Raw genomic sequence first — 19,275 nt, 5'->3', positions numbered from 1 at the left:
AAATGCACATAATTTTTTTTTCAAGGAACCATGCTTATAACAGTCCTTCAGTCAGGCAACATTACCATTTTCATTTGTATTTATTCCTTTTTTTTATTATTATTTTGTTGTATTTTTTGTTGTCTTAAACAACATACATTGAAAGAAATGTTTAATAAAGTAAACAAATAAATATTAAGCTCTTTTTTGTAAATTTTGATACCCTTTAGATAATAATTGTTCTTTATTTCATTTTTAATTGCATCATTTCTGCATGCCATCTTACCAGATTTAAATTGATGATCTATAATCCAGAAAAACCCCTAATTCAGAATCGCCGAAGTCCTGACGAGTCCGGATTACGAACTTTGTACTGTATTCTGTATACTTAACTGCACAATGCATAAGCTGATGAAAGTGTCCCTAAATAAAACATAATTTATTTCCTTAAATAAGGAAGCTTGGAAGAATTTTGATACAAAACAAGGATAATGGAGTAGAGTAGACTTCAAAGTACCCCTTGTATTATGGTGAAGTTGTTTGATTTATCACCAAGTTGTTGTTTCATTTATGGTAGCCTGAGTAATTGAATGTTATGGAAACCCTATTGTGATGTAATCGGGTGCATGATTCTGGGAAATTTTGAATCATGGGATGTTTTGTAAGCATTTTTGTGGTGTGTGTTAAAACCGTTTAGATGGATTTGAATGGGTTTGTGGGAAGAAAGGTTCAGATGGTCACTATGTGAAGCGTTCAATCAGAAAGAGTATCTGGTTTGAAAAAACTCATTTGAGTATGATTGATATTTTGATTTTTACGTGGCTCTGTGTGTACGAAGCAAACTCGAAAATCATGGTAAGTGAATATTTGATTTTGGTAGTGCTTAAATGTATAACATGTTTTTCCTTTTTTATGCTATTTTATTGTTTGGTTTAAAATGTATTTTATTGAGATTATGTATTTTTTGTTTGCCTATACTATTGTAGAATTGGGTTCTCCTTTGACTTTTTAAGTGAAAATATATCAATGTGTACATGGACAAAGTAAAGGGAGTGCGCAATGCAAGTTTGTTCAATTCTGGGATTTTTTTTTAAGTGAAAATAGATCGATGTGTACATGGATAAAGTCAAAGGAGTGCACAATGCCTTTTTTGTGCAATTCTGGGGGGTTTAAGTGAAAATAAGTCGATGTGCACATGGATACCGAGTTTGTGCAATTGTTTGTCTTGTTATTTTGGCTTTGTGTAGCGGCAATTTTTGGCGCAAAAATCGCCTCTTCACAAGCCAAAATAACGAGTCAAAGAATTGCACAAAATCGGTATCCATGTACCGCCAAGTTTCACCAAGGGGTACCCTAAACTATACTTTTACCGGATAATGCTGCAGCAAACGACACAAGTAAAATAATGGAAAAATAAAATAATGGAATATCTTGTTTAAAATAAAACAGACAGACAGTAACTTAGCTATAGTTCTGAAAGAACACTAGTTTTAAAGACCCATTTTGGGTCATAAATTTATTCCTTATATTTCCCTTTGCTCAACAGGAAACACCACATAACTGTATAGCAGAGCAGAACACATGAATGTATTTCCAATAAATTATTCCTAAAGGTATCATGAAGCATTCACAAATAACAACCACAATTCAGCTCAGAAGGTGTCCGGTTACTGTATAGCAACATCTAACCTTATAATTTTATACAGCTGCGTTTCTCTTCTAATTTGATGTTTGTTTCCTTTTCTGCAGCTGTTAAAGATTTCATGTGAAATCTTACAGCATTTGTTTGCTTATATCTCCAAAAATTTTAGCATTTTATGACAGATTCGTATTTATTTTACGATAGTAAATAATAAAAAGGAATTGGTATTTATATGTATTATACTATCATTATTATGCATGATATGTTACCAGGGCCAGATTTAGACTTGAATGAGGCCCTAAGTTATTTGAGATATGGAGTCTTTTATAAAGGATATAGGATAATTTTTTAAAAGCCCCAAGCCATAGCTTGCGTAGCTTTTACATAAATCCCTACTGTTTGTTATGACATCTCCAGTTAGAGGTACTACATCATCCTTCCTACAGACCAGACCTGGCACTTAGCGATTTTCATGTCTTCAGAAAATCCCTAGAAATTATATTCGAAAAAAATAAAAAATACTTACTAGGGCTTTACAACTGTGAACCTGTATAACAGGCTGGGGAATAAAGTTTCTCTCTCAGAAGGCTTATTACCTCACTTCTTAAGTTGCTTTCATGTACTGGAAATTATTTAGGAGATTGACAGCAGTTTGAAAAAATTTATAAAAGTTAGTCATGCCTTGAATACATATAAATACCAATTCCTTTTTATTATTTACTATCGTAAAATAAATACGAATCTGTCATAAAATGCTAAAAGTTTTGGAGATATAAGCAAACAAATGCTGTAAGATTTCACATGAAATTTTTAACAGCTGCAGAAAAGGAAACAAACATCAAATTAGAAGAGAAACGCAGCTGTATAAAATTTTAAATTAAATCTTGGCACAGATTTTGAATGAAACTTCACATCAATTTCAATGGTGATCAGATAAGTCTTCTTTAGAAGGGAGGGAAAAAGCTGTTTAGTCTAATTTTAAATAAATGATAGGTAAATCGTATAAACACAAAATTATTGCATTACTACTATAATTATTCAGAAATCTCCTATTGTTAATAAATACCTCGATACATGTCCATTTTGAAATACATCCAACTTGGTATACATCCTGTTTTGATATGAAAATTTTAGTTTGGTATATGATATTTGTTTAGAATGTGACTGAAGTTTGAGGAGTCATGACTGAATGCTTCACCCTTGTTTATCTCTTTCAAGACAATGTTATGACTGCCTTGTTTATCTCTTTCAAGACAATGCTATGACTGCCTTGTTTATCTCTTTCAAAACTATGCTATGACTGCCCATGAATGTCAGCATGCCCTTTGCTACTTTTGAGGAAACAACTCTCATTATAACTATGAAGTTTCATATGATTTTGTGTTTTCTCACCTAAATTTTTTGTAAATTCATTAAAAATGATTTTTGAGAGTGCTGAAAGTACAGCAATTGAAAAAATGGTTAAGATCACATCACTAAGGAACTGCAAAAATAGATTGTTGAAAAATAAAAAGATGACTGCATATATGGAATTTGGCCATTCATACCATATGCCAACAATGAAAGTATCTATGACTGTAAAAAACAAACATGCTGTTACACAGGCTAACATTGCCAAGGGATTGTAATGATTATGAAACAAAGATCAGATATTAGAACATGTTGAGAAATTGCTTTAAGATTAATAACAGAAAAACATTTATGAACTGTATTATGTACAGCATTTCATTCCCGTACAATACGAGAGCTGTAAATTAAGTAATGGCAACATAGGTACAAATCAATTTTTAATGGACTTTCAAGTACAATTACATTACATTCCTTCTATGTAATCACCAGCAAAGCTTATAACCTTTTGCCAAATGTCGGGAAGCCATTGTAGACCAGTGGCAAGGTGTTGATTGTTAATGTGAGCGACCGAGCACCCTACTGTGTGGAATACAGATGAAACATCATGAAATCGGTGACCTCGGAGGGGTTCTTTCAACTTCGGAAAGAGATCGAAGTCACAAGGACTCATGTCGGGTGAGTAGGGAGGGTGTTCCAGGATTTCCCACTGCCACCATCGCAAAAGGAGAGTGACATTATTTGCAACATGGTAATGAGCGTTGTCATGCAATACGATAGGGAGATTGTTGTGCAATAAACGTGGATGTTTGCGCCAATGGTGCTGCAGAAATCAGCAATAATAATCTGCGTTGACAGTTTGTCCTTCAGGTACAGCATGTGTAAGAATCACACCATCCCAGTCGCATGCCATAAACAGAATAACCCTCACCCGACTAGGTTCCTGTCATGGCGAACCTTGGTGACACCATTCATTTGATTGACGCTTTAATTCAGGCTAACAGGCTGGTGCCTATGTCTTATCAATGGCGACAATATGTTGCAGAAATGCATTTCCTCCATTGTGGTATCTCTCCAAGTGGGTTCCAGCCAGTGCATACCAGTGCCATTTCTGTACTTCGGTTAGTCAATGTAGAACCCAGCGGGAAGCAATTTTCCTCATGTTGAGAGATTTCTTCATTATTACACCATTTGATGACCCAGACCAACCTCTAAGGATAATTCTCGGACAATCCAACAGCGGTCTATGGTATGGAGACCACTCAGTATGTCAATCTGCTCTTGAAGAATGGAGGGCCAACCTGTGCGTTGCAAATCTGCAGTTTCATTCCGACCCAAACGAAATGCTTGAACCCATTGTGCTACTGCCTTATACGGTAAAGCATTTGTGCCACAGGCTTCCACTAATCCTCAATAGCATTCTGTTGCATTTTTGCCATGAGCAACCTCGATTTTAAGCCACAACCGCTGATCACCTTTTGAAAACATGCTTTAGAGATGGAAATGAAACTCCTCACTTTAATGCCACACAACAACTACTCTTCTACGCAGATCAACTGTTTTTTGCACTCTACACATCGACAACAGCACCACCTCACCGCTCCCATATCTTATTTGCACATGCCCGCCCTTCTGTGAGTTTCAAGGTTATGTTGCCATTATTTAATTTACAATCCCCGTATTTCACCCATTGCATCTGTATTTTAGTTACAAATGGAGTTATAATAATAACAATATAACTTTTACCTTTATTTCTTATTCAAAAAGTTAGTTTGGTATAAATCAAAGGCTCTGGAATGATGTATACTGAGGTATTACTGTACAGTGGAAAGATCCAGTATTGTGCAACCTTTGCTTAGAATCATCATATCTGTCTGAACAGTTCTATCCAATGAACTGAACACTACAGTAAAATATAATGTTTTTTAATGTTCATTTATTTTTTTATAATATTTAGTACTATACTGTAAAGCTTAAATAACGCAATAGATCTTATATGAAATGTCTAGCTAGTTTAAAGCAAAGAAATGCTAGGACGGATATGTTGAATATGTAACATGTATTGCAATTTTTAATGCAAAATTTCTCTCACTCAATTATGAATATTAATGTATAGAGTATTCCATAACAATCATATGAGGATTGTAATCATTCTTCAGTATACATTGCTACATTGAACAGAGGCTACAGTAGGCTACAACGAAACAATCCCATTGGCATTTGCACCATATATTGATTGCAGTTATTGCATCTAAGTTACATCCAACATTATTCAAATGAGGCATTAGAAGTTTTATTTCCTACCTCAATGTCAGAGTTTGTTAAGTTTTTTCAGTGCTTCCTTATTATAGCAACACCCCAAATTCAATTGCTAATCAAACAAGATGTAACATGTAGCAAGGTTAAAGAATGAGTGGCAAAATTTCGGCAAAATATTTAGGTTGATTAGACATTCAATCTTAAGGGATGCCATAACAAGAAAGTACCATTTTTCCTTTCTTTGCATTCAGTTAAAGCTTTTCAGTCAAACTATAAGTGAATATATATCTTTACTGAATGCTACTTCATAATAAATTATCAAACATCTCTTGCTCATTTACTAACTGAAATGATTAACATGACGTTTTAAGAAAGGCAGTATTGCTTGGTAAAATTTTAAAAATAATTTTTTAAAAATGAAAATATATTGAAAAATAGATTTTCATCATCAATAGATTAAATTTATGTTCAATACTATGATACAACAACAGCAACAAATTAATATTTTCTCACTAAACACAAGTGGAATAAACTATGAAAGAAATTTACACTAGATTAATAATTAGTCAATACTTACTTAGTTTATTAAAGGAATACATGAATTCCAATTTAATGAGTTTAGTTGCATCAATGATTTATTAAAATTTTCTGATGGTTTAAAAAAACAAGAAAATTTCATTCTTTGAATTAGTTTTGAAGACAGATAAGTCACATCATGCATAAAATTCAAGAATGTAAACTAAATGTTTCCTGTATGAATTTTAATGCTTTGTTACAGAATAAATATCTAATAAGAAAAGCTTTGAAATTGTTTTGACATATTTTACACAAATTGCATAATAATCATGAAAATAAATATAAAAGTAAGTAAATAAATAAACAGGGATTAGTGTGTTTTTGGTTTATTTGTTTATTTTTAAGCAGGAAAAAAAGTGAAATACCAAATAATCAAAATATACATGAGAAGGAAAAATTTTTAAGCATTCTGTTTCCCCATCTTAATAATTTGCAATTTATTACTTTTCACATGAAATATATTCATTTTTTACTATACCGGATAGATTGTGGCATAGGATTTCTATGTTGCTACGTTTTCAGATATCAGGCTGCTTAATATTTAATTTTTTACATAGATTCTATTAAAACCTAAATAACTACCTTTTCTTAAAATACTCTACCTTTTCTTAAATCAGAATGGTAAATGCATCCGTATGTTGAATTTCATTTGACCATAGTGTGTTTTGATAAAATAATTTCTAACATTATTATAATTTCTTAGTGTCTTCTACAAATGGTATAAACGCACGGGGGGGGGGGAAGATCAGCAAAGTTGAACTACAAATAGTTATCAAGCTTTGCACATCTTCATCTTTTGAACATATTAACTACAACCTAAATATAATGCACTAAAAAGTGTAAAATAACAATACATATAATGTATACCTTATTTCCCAACATTTCATAGAACATTCAAACTAGGTTTTTATATAGGCTCAAAATATGATTTGAATAATCATAATATAAACAAATCAAGAAGCAATATAAAGCCAGAGCAAAATTAGTCTTGATCTAAAATATATTACCTAAATGTAGTTTGATAAGGAGTACCGCTGCAATCTGGTTTAGTCCATAATTTGAACTCCTTAATTAACTGATTCAATCCAGAAACTGATTCAGCTGAAACTGCACCCTTCAGCTGTGGGTAAACAGTTTTCCTTTTCATATATTTTTTGATATGCACAGGAGACGATTTGGGAGTTTCGGAAGAACCTTTCTGGCGTCTAACATATTTGTAACTAGAAATAGGAGGCAATCCTTTGTCACTAGTAGATACATAAGCTTTTACTTCCCTGTCTCCAGAAGTTTCGATAAACTCTACTTTGTCTAAATTTCCCGAATCAAGATCTGATGTAAACAAGAGCCCACCACATTCAATTTTCATTATATTACTGCTACTCGTAAATTAACTATTTAAAAACAGCAGGTTTTATTCTAAACACACCTTCATGATACACATATATTTGGCCCTTTAAATTTGTCATTAAAGTCCGATAAAAATGCAAAGAATAATTTATGAAACATTTCAACATTTTCCAATACGTGCAATTCTGCTAATGTTTATATTATAAATATTAATATTTTATTATTTTGCATAATATTATATGGAATACACACATATTTCAACATAAAGAAGAAAATATAACCAGAAAACCGAATTGAAAATATGGAATTGGGGATCCATATTGTTTACAAACATTACTATGTTGCCACATGAATTACTGTGGATGTACCAAGATGTCATTTCTAATTGTTTTAAGATTTGAAGATCTCCCAAAATTTACCATTAAGTGCTATAATTTTGAATATGGATGATATTTCTTGATATTTGTATTATAATCCCTTAAAATGTTTTAATTTATTTCTGAAATGAACAATTGAACCTGTTTCTTTCTTTTCCCCATGTGAACCTAAATTATCCGTTATAAATTGGCAACAATTGGATTTTTGTTTATATTCAGTCTGGTGGGCGTTACGAAATGCGGTTTTGTGAGAGTAAGCTGTAATTTATCGAGTTTTAAAATCTAAGGAGTAAGCACTTTACAAAATGGATAATAATACAGAAAGATTGAGCTTATACAGCGCAAATGAATCTGCACCTCCTGAAACATATAGTTTCGGCATGGTTACTCTTCGCCGTTTATGGGCTATATTAAAAATAATTTTTTCAGAACATCTTTGTACTATATTTATAATTTTAATCTGCCTTTTAGCTTTATTAGAACAGTATCTAGTGTATAATGTTGGAATTATTCCTAGTGCCTTTTATAAAGTTCTTGGTGACAAAGATTTGAATGCTTTTTGGCTGCAGATTCTTAAAGCTACACTTTTAATATTAGCTATATGTTTTGTGCTAAGTTGTAAAAATTACATAATAAATGTTTTTTACGTAACGTCAAGGGAAGCCTTAACAAATACTTTGCATATGTTATATTTCAATAGTAATAAGTTTTACATTTTGAATACTTTTAAGTATGATTTTACAGATAATCCTGATCAGAGGATAACTCAGGATATTGATAAATTTTGTCATGAGTTTAGTTCTATCATCGGTCCTTTTGTTATAGCTCCTTTTACGATTTCTTACTATTCCTATAATTGTTTTCAAACAACTGGGTGGATAGGTCCTGTAGAAATATTTCTAGTTTTTGTTCTTTCTGCAGTAATTAATAAATTACTAATGAAACCAATAGTAACAAAGGTCGTGCAGCAAGAAAAGTGTGAAGGTAACTTTCGTTTCAAACACATGCATGTTCGTACAAATGCAGAATCAATTGCATTTCAGGATGCTAATATCGCAGAATTATCACGTTCTGACAATAAACTTGTTGCGCTGATAAAAATTCAGCAATCATTGTATTTAAGACAGTTCCCTCTTAATGTAGCTGTAAAGGTGTTTAGTTATTTTGGAAGCATCATCAGCTATCTAATCCTTGCATATCCAATATTTTCTGGAAGATACAATGATTTAACTCCTCCAGAGCTAAGTGCTCTGATTAGTAAAAATGCATTTGTTTCTATTTATTTGATATCTTGTTTCTCTAGCTTAATTGATTTATCATCGCAAATTACTGAAATTGGTGGATTGACGCACCGTGTTTTTGAAATTTTGGATATTTTGAATGTAAATTATGAAGATGATATCAATGATTGTTCATCCAAGTCCTCAAAATTCAAGATGAAATCTGGAGAATTTTATCAAGAAGCAGGTAAGAATTATAAAAGATTCTGCTGGATGTTTCTTTATTTCATCTTATGGAAAGTAATCATAATTACTGTTCAAATGTATTTTGTAATCTAGTTATAGCTGACTGTCGTACAAATTTCGTTCATGTATAGACTGCGTACATCTGTAAAATTTATATGGATATTTAATATAAGAGTCGGTTGTCTATTTTCAGTTTATGAATATCTTGATCTGGCATTATCTCGCTCCATAATTTATTCAAAACTATGCTAGTGCATATTTTATACATAATACTAAAGTTGCCTTGGATAGTAAAGTGATTATCAAAGATTGACTGTACATACACTGCTGGGTCTGTATCTGAATCCTAAACTAGATATGAACACCGTTATATCTTTGCAGAACAGATGCTTAACATTTGATGATCTGAAAGTCCTTATTGAAAAGAAGGTTTCGAGAACCTTCAATTCTATCTGGTATGCTGACTGGTATCTGGACTGAAATTGAGACAAATTTCAAAGAGATAACCATTATATACTTTGCTAGATAATGGTTTGCTAGTAATTAATAACTCTTATTACAAAGAACATAAAATAACCACAATTTTAAACTGAAATTTTCCTTACAATTTCATCAGCCTTAATGCTATTTAAAATTATAAAATTCACATTTACTGATGTTTATATTACATTTATAAAAATATAGAATGCTTTTAGCTAATTTTAATGATAATTAATATGCTTATAAGTAACAAAGTTGCATATTTTTTAATGGAATGAAAAGTAAGACTTCTATGAATTTATAAGGGGGAGAAAAATTTGCTAGGTTTAATTAATTCTAATATTTGTTAGAAACAGTTCTTTTAGATAACTAGCAATTGCTTATATTTGAAGAAAATTTTCAACATGTTATTATATGCTATATTAAATACTCATTTGACAGATTTGAAAACTGATATACATACAAAAATTATTTAGCCTGCCTTAAATAAGAAAACAGATTTTAGCAGAGAAAATATCAAGTTTTATCATACAGAATACATACATTAGAGAAATGTAAAGAAGATTTGATAACATAAAAATGTCTAGGAAAGCTTTTCCAATATTTTAAATTGTTGCATTATGAGGTACTATCACGTAAGCAAGGTACATAAGCAAGCTGCAAGGGTATCATGTAACCTGCCACATATTGCAATTCAAAGAGACGTGGGATCTTCATCTTCCATATGTCTGGCAAAACGATAGTTTTCAGTATTGTCATTCAGCTTGGTGTAAAATGTTTAATTTGCCTTTCAAATTATAATTACAACTGCTTAAGAAACCCAGCAATTTCAAATGAATAAATGTATTCTTGATAATGATTCTTATGTTAAGTTGAATACTGTACGATGTTTGAAACATTGATTCAGAGTAGCATCAAACATGGAACTGTCATTTGTTGATATAAACCATGATACTAAAACTACAGTTGTGTTCTGCAGATAAATAAAAAAAATCTGTTCTCAGTTTCAAAGTGTTGCTAGAATATTCTTAGTGCAGAGTCGTAGCTAGGGTTTTCAGCACCCAGGGACAACTGAAGATTTCGCGCCCCCTACTGCTTGCCAAGGATGGAAAACATTTAATTCTAAAATGTCGTAACATCAATTTGGCGCCCCTTGGATTCTGCGCCCGGGGACAGATGCCCCCCTTGCCCCCCTCTAGCTACGCCCCTGTCTTAGTGTAGCAGCATGATATGTAATCAGTAGTGTGTTTGAATCCACTGCAGTGAGAAGCATTCCAGTGTATTAAGGAACAAATATCTCAGCCTAGGTGAGGTAATGGATATGCAAGCAGGCCCTTGTTTTTTGTAGATATGTGAGCAAGTTCTTGTATATTGATAGATGACATTATTAATAACATTTTATTTCAGTAATTTTATATATACAGTTCCATATAGTTGATAATATCTATATATATTTGCCCCATTATTATGATGAATAAAATATTTTTAATATCGCATGTTACGTACTTCAGTACAGAATAATTGTTTGGTTTCATATATATTGTGTATAGAAATGCCTTTCCTTAATATCAGCTTCACAAAAAGCTGTACAAATAGATAATTATATATGTATTTGGCTGGACCTTCAGTATTTTATATTTGGCTGTGCGTTTTCAATTTCTACTTATAACTGTTTGAATCTGTCTTAAATTTTTATATCTGCCTGGCATGCATATTTTAATATTTAATAGAGCAAATATCACATGTTTGTCATATTTTCATAGGAAGTGTTTTGTTTCAATTAATTTGAATTATAGATAGTATGAAATATGGATATTCTTGAATTCACATTTGAATCCATCCTTCTCTCTAACTTTCAGCTCTCAATGATTGATACTTGCCCATTAAGGCAGAATGGTCAAACTCACCTATCATTTTATTGTCTCATCACTGATAATGTTATCCAGAGTCGACCAGATGGTAGAATACACACTTTACTCACCAAAAAAGGAGATAGACAATTACATATATCTATAGCTTTTTTGAGGTTTAAACTCGCATCTAACAATAGCTGGTACCATTAACCATCATACTGAACAAGGCAGTAAATCTAAATCATAAAGAATTTCAAATCTTGAATGCTTTATTAATATCAAACTCGTATAGCCTGCTATTACACATTAATAGCAATGGCTACACATTCAGCTGTTAGGAAGTTGTATCTTACAAAAGTTGTTACCCCAGTTGACTAAAAGGTAAGAGCCTTTTAGTCAACTGGGGTTTGCTCACATATCTGTCAATGTACAAGAGCTTGCCCACATCCCTACAAAGCACAGGGGCCTGCCTGCATATCCCTTAGCTGATCTCGGCCGCGATATTTATTCCTTAATGCTCTCGAATTCAGGTCATGGATGCTTCTCATTGCATTGAATACAGACATACCACCGATCACATATCATGCTGCTGCACTAAGAAATGGCGGCAACGCTTTTAAACGGAGAACAGATTTTTGATTTGTTCGCAGAATGCAACCATAGTTTTGCTGTCATGGTTTGTGATACCAAAACTGCAGTTTACAGATTACAGACTGTCAACACATGCAATCCTGTCAAAACTGCTGTTGCTGTGTTTGACTCTAAATTCTGAATTGATGTTTCAGACATCATTCAGTATTCACCTTAACATATGGCACCACTAACAATCCTTCATTCATTTCAAATGCACACAGACTATTATTATTACATTCCCCCTTATATATTTATCTTAGAAACTGAAATTCTTGTTTCTGTATATCCCCCCCCCTTTTTTTTTTTTTTTTTTTTTTTTTATTTAGGGGTTTTTATCTTAAATATTTAGTTATGCTTCAATAATGTGCGTTGTACGGAAGTGTGTGTTTTATTATATTAATATAATTTAGTGCAGTAATCTTGATTTTTTAACTTTGTAAAATTACTTCCCCTCCTCTTGGAAAAGTGATATTTCTATCTCAAATAAGATGTAATATTTAGTTGTAGCCTAAACTAGCCAAAATATTTAAAAATGAAGAACTATCATTTACAAGTTTTATGAGACTTCTCTAAGATTTTAACTTTACACAGTAATACTTGTATAGTATGAAGTCTGAAATCCATCATCAAGACTTCATTGATTTTGGAAATCTCCAAATTTTAGATAATCATTTTAAAGCTATTAAGATAATATATATAGAAATTATAAAGTAAAAAATATGTAATAGTTTTTATGAAATATTGAAGCATTTATGAACTTAAAGGGGATCAAAATTTACTAAAGAAGCTTCATATTTGTTTGTTGTTTTGTTAAACAGTTCTTTCAGTGTAAGGTATTTAAGCTCTTTCATTTTTTAATACTTTCTTATAGATCAGCTGCTCCATTTTTTGCACTAACTCGTATTTTCTGAACTGAGATACAACTAACCATCCATTAGTTTATTGATGATTGGAACATTGTCATCATAATAGAAAACTTCTGTTATATCATCTTCATTTATTATCACTTTACATTTCTTTTCAAATTCCATTAATATCAAAATTTTTCCATTTGCTTGTCACATTATAAAACCTTCAGTTTCATAGCTATCTTTGTCGCTATGAAATTTGATACCTGTCCATAAATTATGCTGAACACTTTTTTAAATATCTGCAGACATGTTCTCTCATGACCCTGTAATGCTGTACACAGTAGATTTTATGTTGAAATACTCTTTAAATTCTTGAATGGTCTTGTCACTGTTAAAAAAAGTGAGCACAAATTTTAAAAAGACTACTGCGCAGACCTTTGATATCCATTGGTTGAAATAATGGACAAGCAGTTTGGTTGCAAGAATAAGACAAAAACATGATCTGTTACTAAAACTCTTAAGTCAGGTGTAAGCCGAGTGGTTAGGACAAATTTTGCATCATCCGGTAAACTAACCGATTACAAAGTTGCCAAGCCTCATGTATGAAATGATTTTCAAACCAATCATGCATTAATATCTGTGTCATCCATACTGTTTTATTTGAAGGAATATTGGAACATTTATTACTAGGAAAGACCAGTTTCATCAGCATCATGAATTTCTTTCAGAGATAACTGTTCACTATTAATGATTTTAAAGAATTTCTATGCAAAGTGTTTAGCTGCCTCAAAATCAGCTCAAGCTTGAATTATTTTTGCCTGAAATTTTTTATCATCTTATATCATTGTGATTTTTAAATTTGGTTATCTAACTGTTGAATATGTGAACTCATTTTTAAGTCTATTTCCTCATGAAATAGTTTAGCTTGAACCTTTAGCATTGGACCCATCAATGGTGTGCTGCTGCTACTATGCTTTCTCATCCTTTTAGTCGTCACTTTTGGCATAATGAATGATTTTTCTGTTATCATTGCAAGTGAGGTGTCAGAATTATCAAAACTTTCTTTTGTTTTCCTGTTTTTCCAGTGCCATACTTTTTACATAATATTCAGATCGATATGCCTCTATCCCTTTTTTGCAACAATTCCTTGATTGACATCAAAATATACTTTTGCTTTGCAGATCTTGCTTCAGCTTAGAAATAGAAACTCTTTGCAACATACAAAAATTCAAACTTTAATTTCGATAAGACATCTGTAATAATAATAGTCTGAAAAAAAAGTAATAAGCTGGATCAAGTTAGAAAGTTAAGAAAGATCATGATTTGCTATGTTAATTGAGCTTATGGTCGTTGGATTCTTTCTTCCTTCTCTACACCAACAAAAAACCAGTATAGACAACATCCCACTCCACACAGATATGTCTTGAAGCTTCACTTATGGTTTAGATCAGATAGAAAAATGATAATTTGCCATAACCCTTCAACAGCCAAAAGGGTGGTTGTGGGTAACATCAGTCGTTACATTATCGTTTGTCACAAGAGACAGGATTCACTAGCCAGCATGTGTTTTAAATTGACATACAGGAACCACAGTTAGATAGATAAAAAATCGTTTTTATGGCATACCTTCTTTTTCTTAAAATTATATTTTCCATATCTAGACTTTGTAAGGGAAAAACGTTTTTTGGTACTCGCATATTAACACAACTACTTTGGCACAATTCAGCTATTTTTTGTGCCTTTATTTAAAAAAAAATTGATTGCCAAACTATCGGTATTTATTGTAAATTGGTAAACATTACTAACATAAAAAAAAACATACTTTAGCAATTTAAATTATTAAATAAGGATTACGTGATACTTAATGTATCCTGTATCGCATATAAAAATGCTTACATTTTTCTTCAAATCTGTCATTTTTCCCCCCTCTTTTCTTTTCCTGAAGTACACAGTGATCTGTTTTTGCTTTAAAAAAATCAGAGAATTGTGGAGACGGCTTTGTTCCTTGGCAATAGCAGCTGCCTAAAAAAATGCATTTTCTCATTGTTTTGTAAAGAAAATTTTCAGCAAAATTCTATATTCTGGCAGACATTTTACTGCAGTTTTATCCACTGCTGGCAAATTCTATAAGCTCATATTTTAAAATTAAGATAAAAAATATCATGATTTGTTTATAAAAATTGTAGAACTTGAAATACAGGAAAGAAAATACGAAAATAACGGCATTGCTTGAATGAAGGACTCTTATGAGCGTGGTTGTTGGAAGAACAGTTATGCTCATGGTTGCCAGAGTTTGGCACATTCTGAAAATTTCATGACGTCTACTAATGCGGTTGCATTAATACTTAAGTATCAAGTTTTTTCTTTAAATTACTAGTGATCCAGAGTTCCAGGTTATAAGACCATTCTGATATTGGAAGTTCAGATTTCTGACTGTGCTGTACTCATATCGTTCATTCCTGTAGAACGTGTACCTCCAGTGGTACATGACATGGTCTCGGGATGCACAGAAAAGAAAATGTAAAAGTGAACATTGATAGATAGATTGAACGATAAAAAAAAGATAAATAGCTGTTGTCTCCTCTTAAGCTACAAAAAAAAAAAAAAAAAAAAAACTCATTTTATTCTTGCCTGACCTAAGAGAAGAATATCTTGAATTAGTCAACAATGCAATCATTATTCTGCTTTTTTTTTTTTTTTTTTTTCCATTATTGGTAAAAATACAAATGGTCTCTGTATTACAATGTTATTGCTGTACCTTGTACATATAGATGTTAATAATTATACATAATGGGGGGGTTGGGGTATGGGAAGCAGTGATAATAGACCAAGGGGTGAGAAATGTTAATTTAGAGGGAGGAATGACTATTCAGTCTTCTGCATTACTTGAATTTATTTGGGGAAAAAAATTTAGATTTTGATGTAGAATGTAGTTCGCTGATTAATTTCTAAAAATACTTAGTAATTGTTTATCCACTTTTTGAAAGTAAGAAATTATGAGATATTTTTCTCATTTTTCTAAGAATTATACGTACTTTCTGTTAACATAACGCCACTTAGCACCAAGCATATATGTTGGCATGAAATCTGATTGATGGTGGCAACCCTAATGATACATAAAGCCCCATGTAAAGAACAACTATTTTATTAAATTCAGAATAAATGAAAAAAATCAATAGATAAAAAAATAGATTTTACCACATTAATTTCAGGTTACCCAAGTGGTATAAAGCTTCTTATTTCATTTAATGTTGCTGAAAACATTTGTGTGTTTTCATGTAATTGTTGTCTCAGGATTTCAATGACTCAAGAATCTAGGTGATAATGGTGATGGCTAATGTTTATTTTGCACATGGCATCCTATATCAGAACCAATAATAATATATTTGTAGTTAACTTCCAGGTGTTCATATCTGACAGCTTCCAGTTCATCTTCTTAAGCAACAAAAAATCTAAAAGAGAGAATTCCTGGATTAATATTTGTTCTTATTGCTTATTGGCAATGATGTTATAGTATAACTCAGTGTTTCCCAACATGGGGCCCACGCGACTGTTAAGGGGGCAATTCGAAAATGGACTCTCCAGAGTTTAAGGGGCAAAGGAAGTTCAAATTTCTATATATGCTTCAAGAATCTAGATGATAATGGTGATGGCTAATGTTTATTTTGCACATGGCATCCTATATTTAATTATTATAACTCAAAAATTTTCTAAATTTCATTTTTTATTCCCCAAAATAAAGAAAAATGTAAGTGATGCATACGTAAAAAGTTTTTAAATTGCGGTGCATTTTAAATATTTTATGAAGAATTTTCGCTGTAGACATAGACATTTAAATGCTTTTAAAGGGCATTTAAATAACTGACACATTATGCTTTCCAGAGGTTTTTCGCACATTTCAGCCAATGAATTTATTTTATTTTTTACTGTAGAAATGGCAATCGGTATATTATTTTTTGCTTGAGTGACAACAGTAGCTGCTTTCAGCTTTGTTTATCTTATATTTATTTCTTTCAGCCCTTAGTGAAATGAGGGGTGCAAGCAAGAAAAAAGTTTGTCAGTATTCGGAGGTATATTTAAAGTTTGGTTTCGTACCCGGTCGATAAATGGTCACCTTTTGCGCCAATAATGCCTGACCAACGAATCAATGAAACTAGGTTGTCTTGAAGCACATTTGAAGGCGAACCATAATGCTGATATTGTTTCAGATTTGAATTATTTTCACACTATAATATTACTCTTTTTTTCAAAAATTTTCCTTAAAGTCTCTAATTACTGCTCATAATGCAACTCTTAATCGTGCTCGTGAGGCTATTTACCAAATTTCATTACTCATCGCTTAATCTGGGAAAAGCCATACTATAGGGGAGAACTTAATCAAACCATCAATATCAGCATTTAAAACTGTTCTAGAAAAAGATGACAAAGACGTTAAAGCTGTGCCACTAAGTAACAATACTGTTTGCAGAAGAAAGATGAAATGAGTGAGGATATTGAAATACAACTTGTTAAAAAGCTGAAAACAAGAAAATTTCCGATGCAAATGGATGAACCAACTTTGAGAGACAGAGAGGCCGTACTTATGTAAGATATATTCATAAAAGGGATTTTGCCAAAGAAATGTTCTTCTGTAAATCATTAGAAAGCACGAATGAGGATTGTTGGTTAACACTTTTCAGCATGGCAATACAAGACTGCTACAGCTTCTCGCCTCTCAGGTGAACTCTATGTTGCCACTGGAACCTGAGTTTCATGATCTGCAGTTAACTAGAGCCTTCATGAGATATGGCTATATGAAAGAAAACCACTCTTAATGTTTCATTCACTGCAGTATTGAAGAGAGGACATTTAACATGGTGCAGGCAACAGCACCTTCAGTGGAGCACCATGCATTTTACAGATGTGTTGAGATTCAGCCTACACAACCATTCTTGAAGCACCTGTATCTGCAGAGAGCCTGGAATACGATATCTTCTGTCTCTCATCACAAAAAGGATTGTTATGGTGGTGGAGGTGTAATGCTTTGGACAGGCATTATGTTGGATGGCTGCATATCCCTGCATGTGTTTGACAAAGGCTCCCTGACTGCTGTGAGGTATAGAAGACATCTTAGAGCCCTATGTTAAACTTTTCAGGGGTGTACTTTTTTGTGCGTTCCTGTTAATGCATGACAATGTTTATTCACATGGTTTTCAGTTGGTTGACAATTACCTGGAAAGCGAGGATATTCGTGGCATGGATAGGCCAGCCAGATATCCTAGCCTTAACCCTATAGAGAAGAGGTGGCCAACTTTTGTGTACAAAATATCTACTTTGTTCTAAAAAATGCATCACGATTGACCCATTGTCATAGGTGTATTTTAAATAGGGCAAGCAGGGTGTAAAGTACTTAATATGTTAAATTATATTGTTATATACCTATTTTACATTACAGAACAGTTTATGGACCAAACTTTAACATCCAGATAAACTTAAACAACAAAATTATTGATTGACAATGTTAGCAAAAAATTAAAGAAAAAGATAAAAAAAAAAGAATATATTTTATTACTTTTAATTAATGAGAAGCTTGAGTTTACATTTCTTTAACCAAGGAATCATAATTAGGTGTATATCCTGATAAAGATAATATCAAAGAGTTTTCAATATGTGTATAGGTCAACACAGAATGTTGTTTAGTATTCATTTAACTACAAGTAGAAAAATGACGATTCACAGAGTTAAGCTGATCCAAAAAAAACAAGACTAAGTATATTTGCTACATTTGGTATTTTTGGTCACTTGGATATTTTTTCGGTTGACATACTTTCAAAAATCATATTCAGATTTTCTGGCTTATAGACATTAAATCAGTTTGGAGAATGTAAATTTCATTTTGTAATGTCTTTTGCTACATTTGAAATACTTCTGAAATTTTTTGCTAATACGTTTCACACTTAAATCTTTTGCAAAAGAAAAAGATGTTAATTATACAATTTAAAAAAAATTTTTCCAAAATCTTGAAATCCTATCTCAGAATCTACTATTTCTTTTTAAATTTCTACTACATATTTGTCAGCATATTTATTATTCTTATGTTGTTATAAATTATCTGCCATAATAGGAAAATTATTTGAATGTTTTGCTGTAGATCTTCTATTAGCAAAACTGATTTTGTTTTAAATGCATCTATGTAACTTATCATTTCAATTATTCTTTTATTCTCACCTTGTAACTCTAGATTTAATTGACTTAATATACAAGTGAAATCGGTAAGGAATGCTAAATTAAAATTTTTCATCATTTAACATTTCTTTTTCACCTTGCTCATTAAGCAAATTTATTCTTTCTAGCAATAAATCGCAAAATCGCTGTAAAAATTTACCTCTGCTTAACCGTTTTACATTGGTGTGTTGTAATAATTCAGGTTGGTATTCAGCTGAAAAGATGACATTTGATAGAACTCCTCGAATTAAATTTGCATGC

At 31.9% G+C, this 19,275-nt stretch overlaps 2 protein-coding genes across 5 annotated transcripts in view; one reads left to right on the top strand and one right to left on the bottom strand.

The window, feature by feature from the left end:
• LOC118204614 (cytosolic carboxypeptidase-like protein 5) overlaps nucleotides 1-7,481 on the bottom strand; it is an 80,602-nt gene extending 73,121 nt beyond the window's left edge. Inside the window, exon 1 of one of the 2 annotated variants that reach the window (XM_085811472.1) lies at nucleotides 6,811-7,481. In XM_085811472.1, the coding sequence (XP_085667598.1) occupies nucleotides 6,811-7,169 (359 nt within the window). In that variant the 5' untranslated portion in view covers nucleotides 7,170-7,481. The remainder of the gene's footprint in view (nucleotides 1-6,810) is intronic. The other variant, XM_085811473.1, reaches the window with a different exon arrangement.
• A 250-nt stretch (nucleotides 7,482-7,731) lies between these two features.
• Nucleotides 7,732-19,275, top strand: part of LOC118179961 (lysosomal cobalamin transporter ABCD4-like) — a 34,817-nt gene continuing 23,273 nt past the window's right edge. Inside the window, exons 1-2 of one of the 3 annotated variants that reach the window (XM_085811471.1) lie at nucleotides 7,732-7,780; nucleotides 8,831-8,994. In XM_085811471.1, the coding sequence (XP_085667597.1) occupies nucleotides 8,964-8,994 (31 nt within the window). In that variant the 5' untranslated portion in view covers nucleotides 7,732-7,780; nucleotides 8,831-8,963. Of the gene's footprint in view, nucleotides 8,995-19,275 lie in introns of all 3 variants that reach the window. The other 2 variants (XM_085811470.1, XM_035349118.2) reach the window with 2 other exon arrangements.

Source organism: Stegodyphus dumicola, chromosome 2 (assembly GCF_044657685.1).
Source record: "Stegodyphus dumicola isolate Sdum_Otavi_A_Nest chromosome 2, ASM4465768v1".
Taxonomy (NCBI): domain Eukaryota; kingdom Metazoa; phylum Arthropoda; class Arachnida; order Araneae; family Eresidae; genus Stegodyphus; species Stegodyphus dumicola.
The sequence above is the reverse complement of the archived record's forward strand: the minus strand, read 5'-3'. Positions and strand labels throughout refer to the sequence as shown.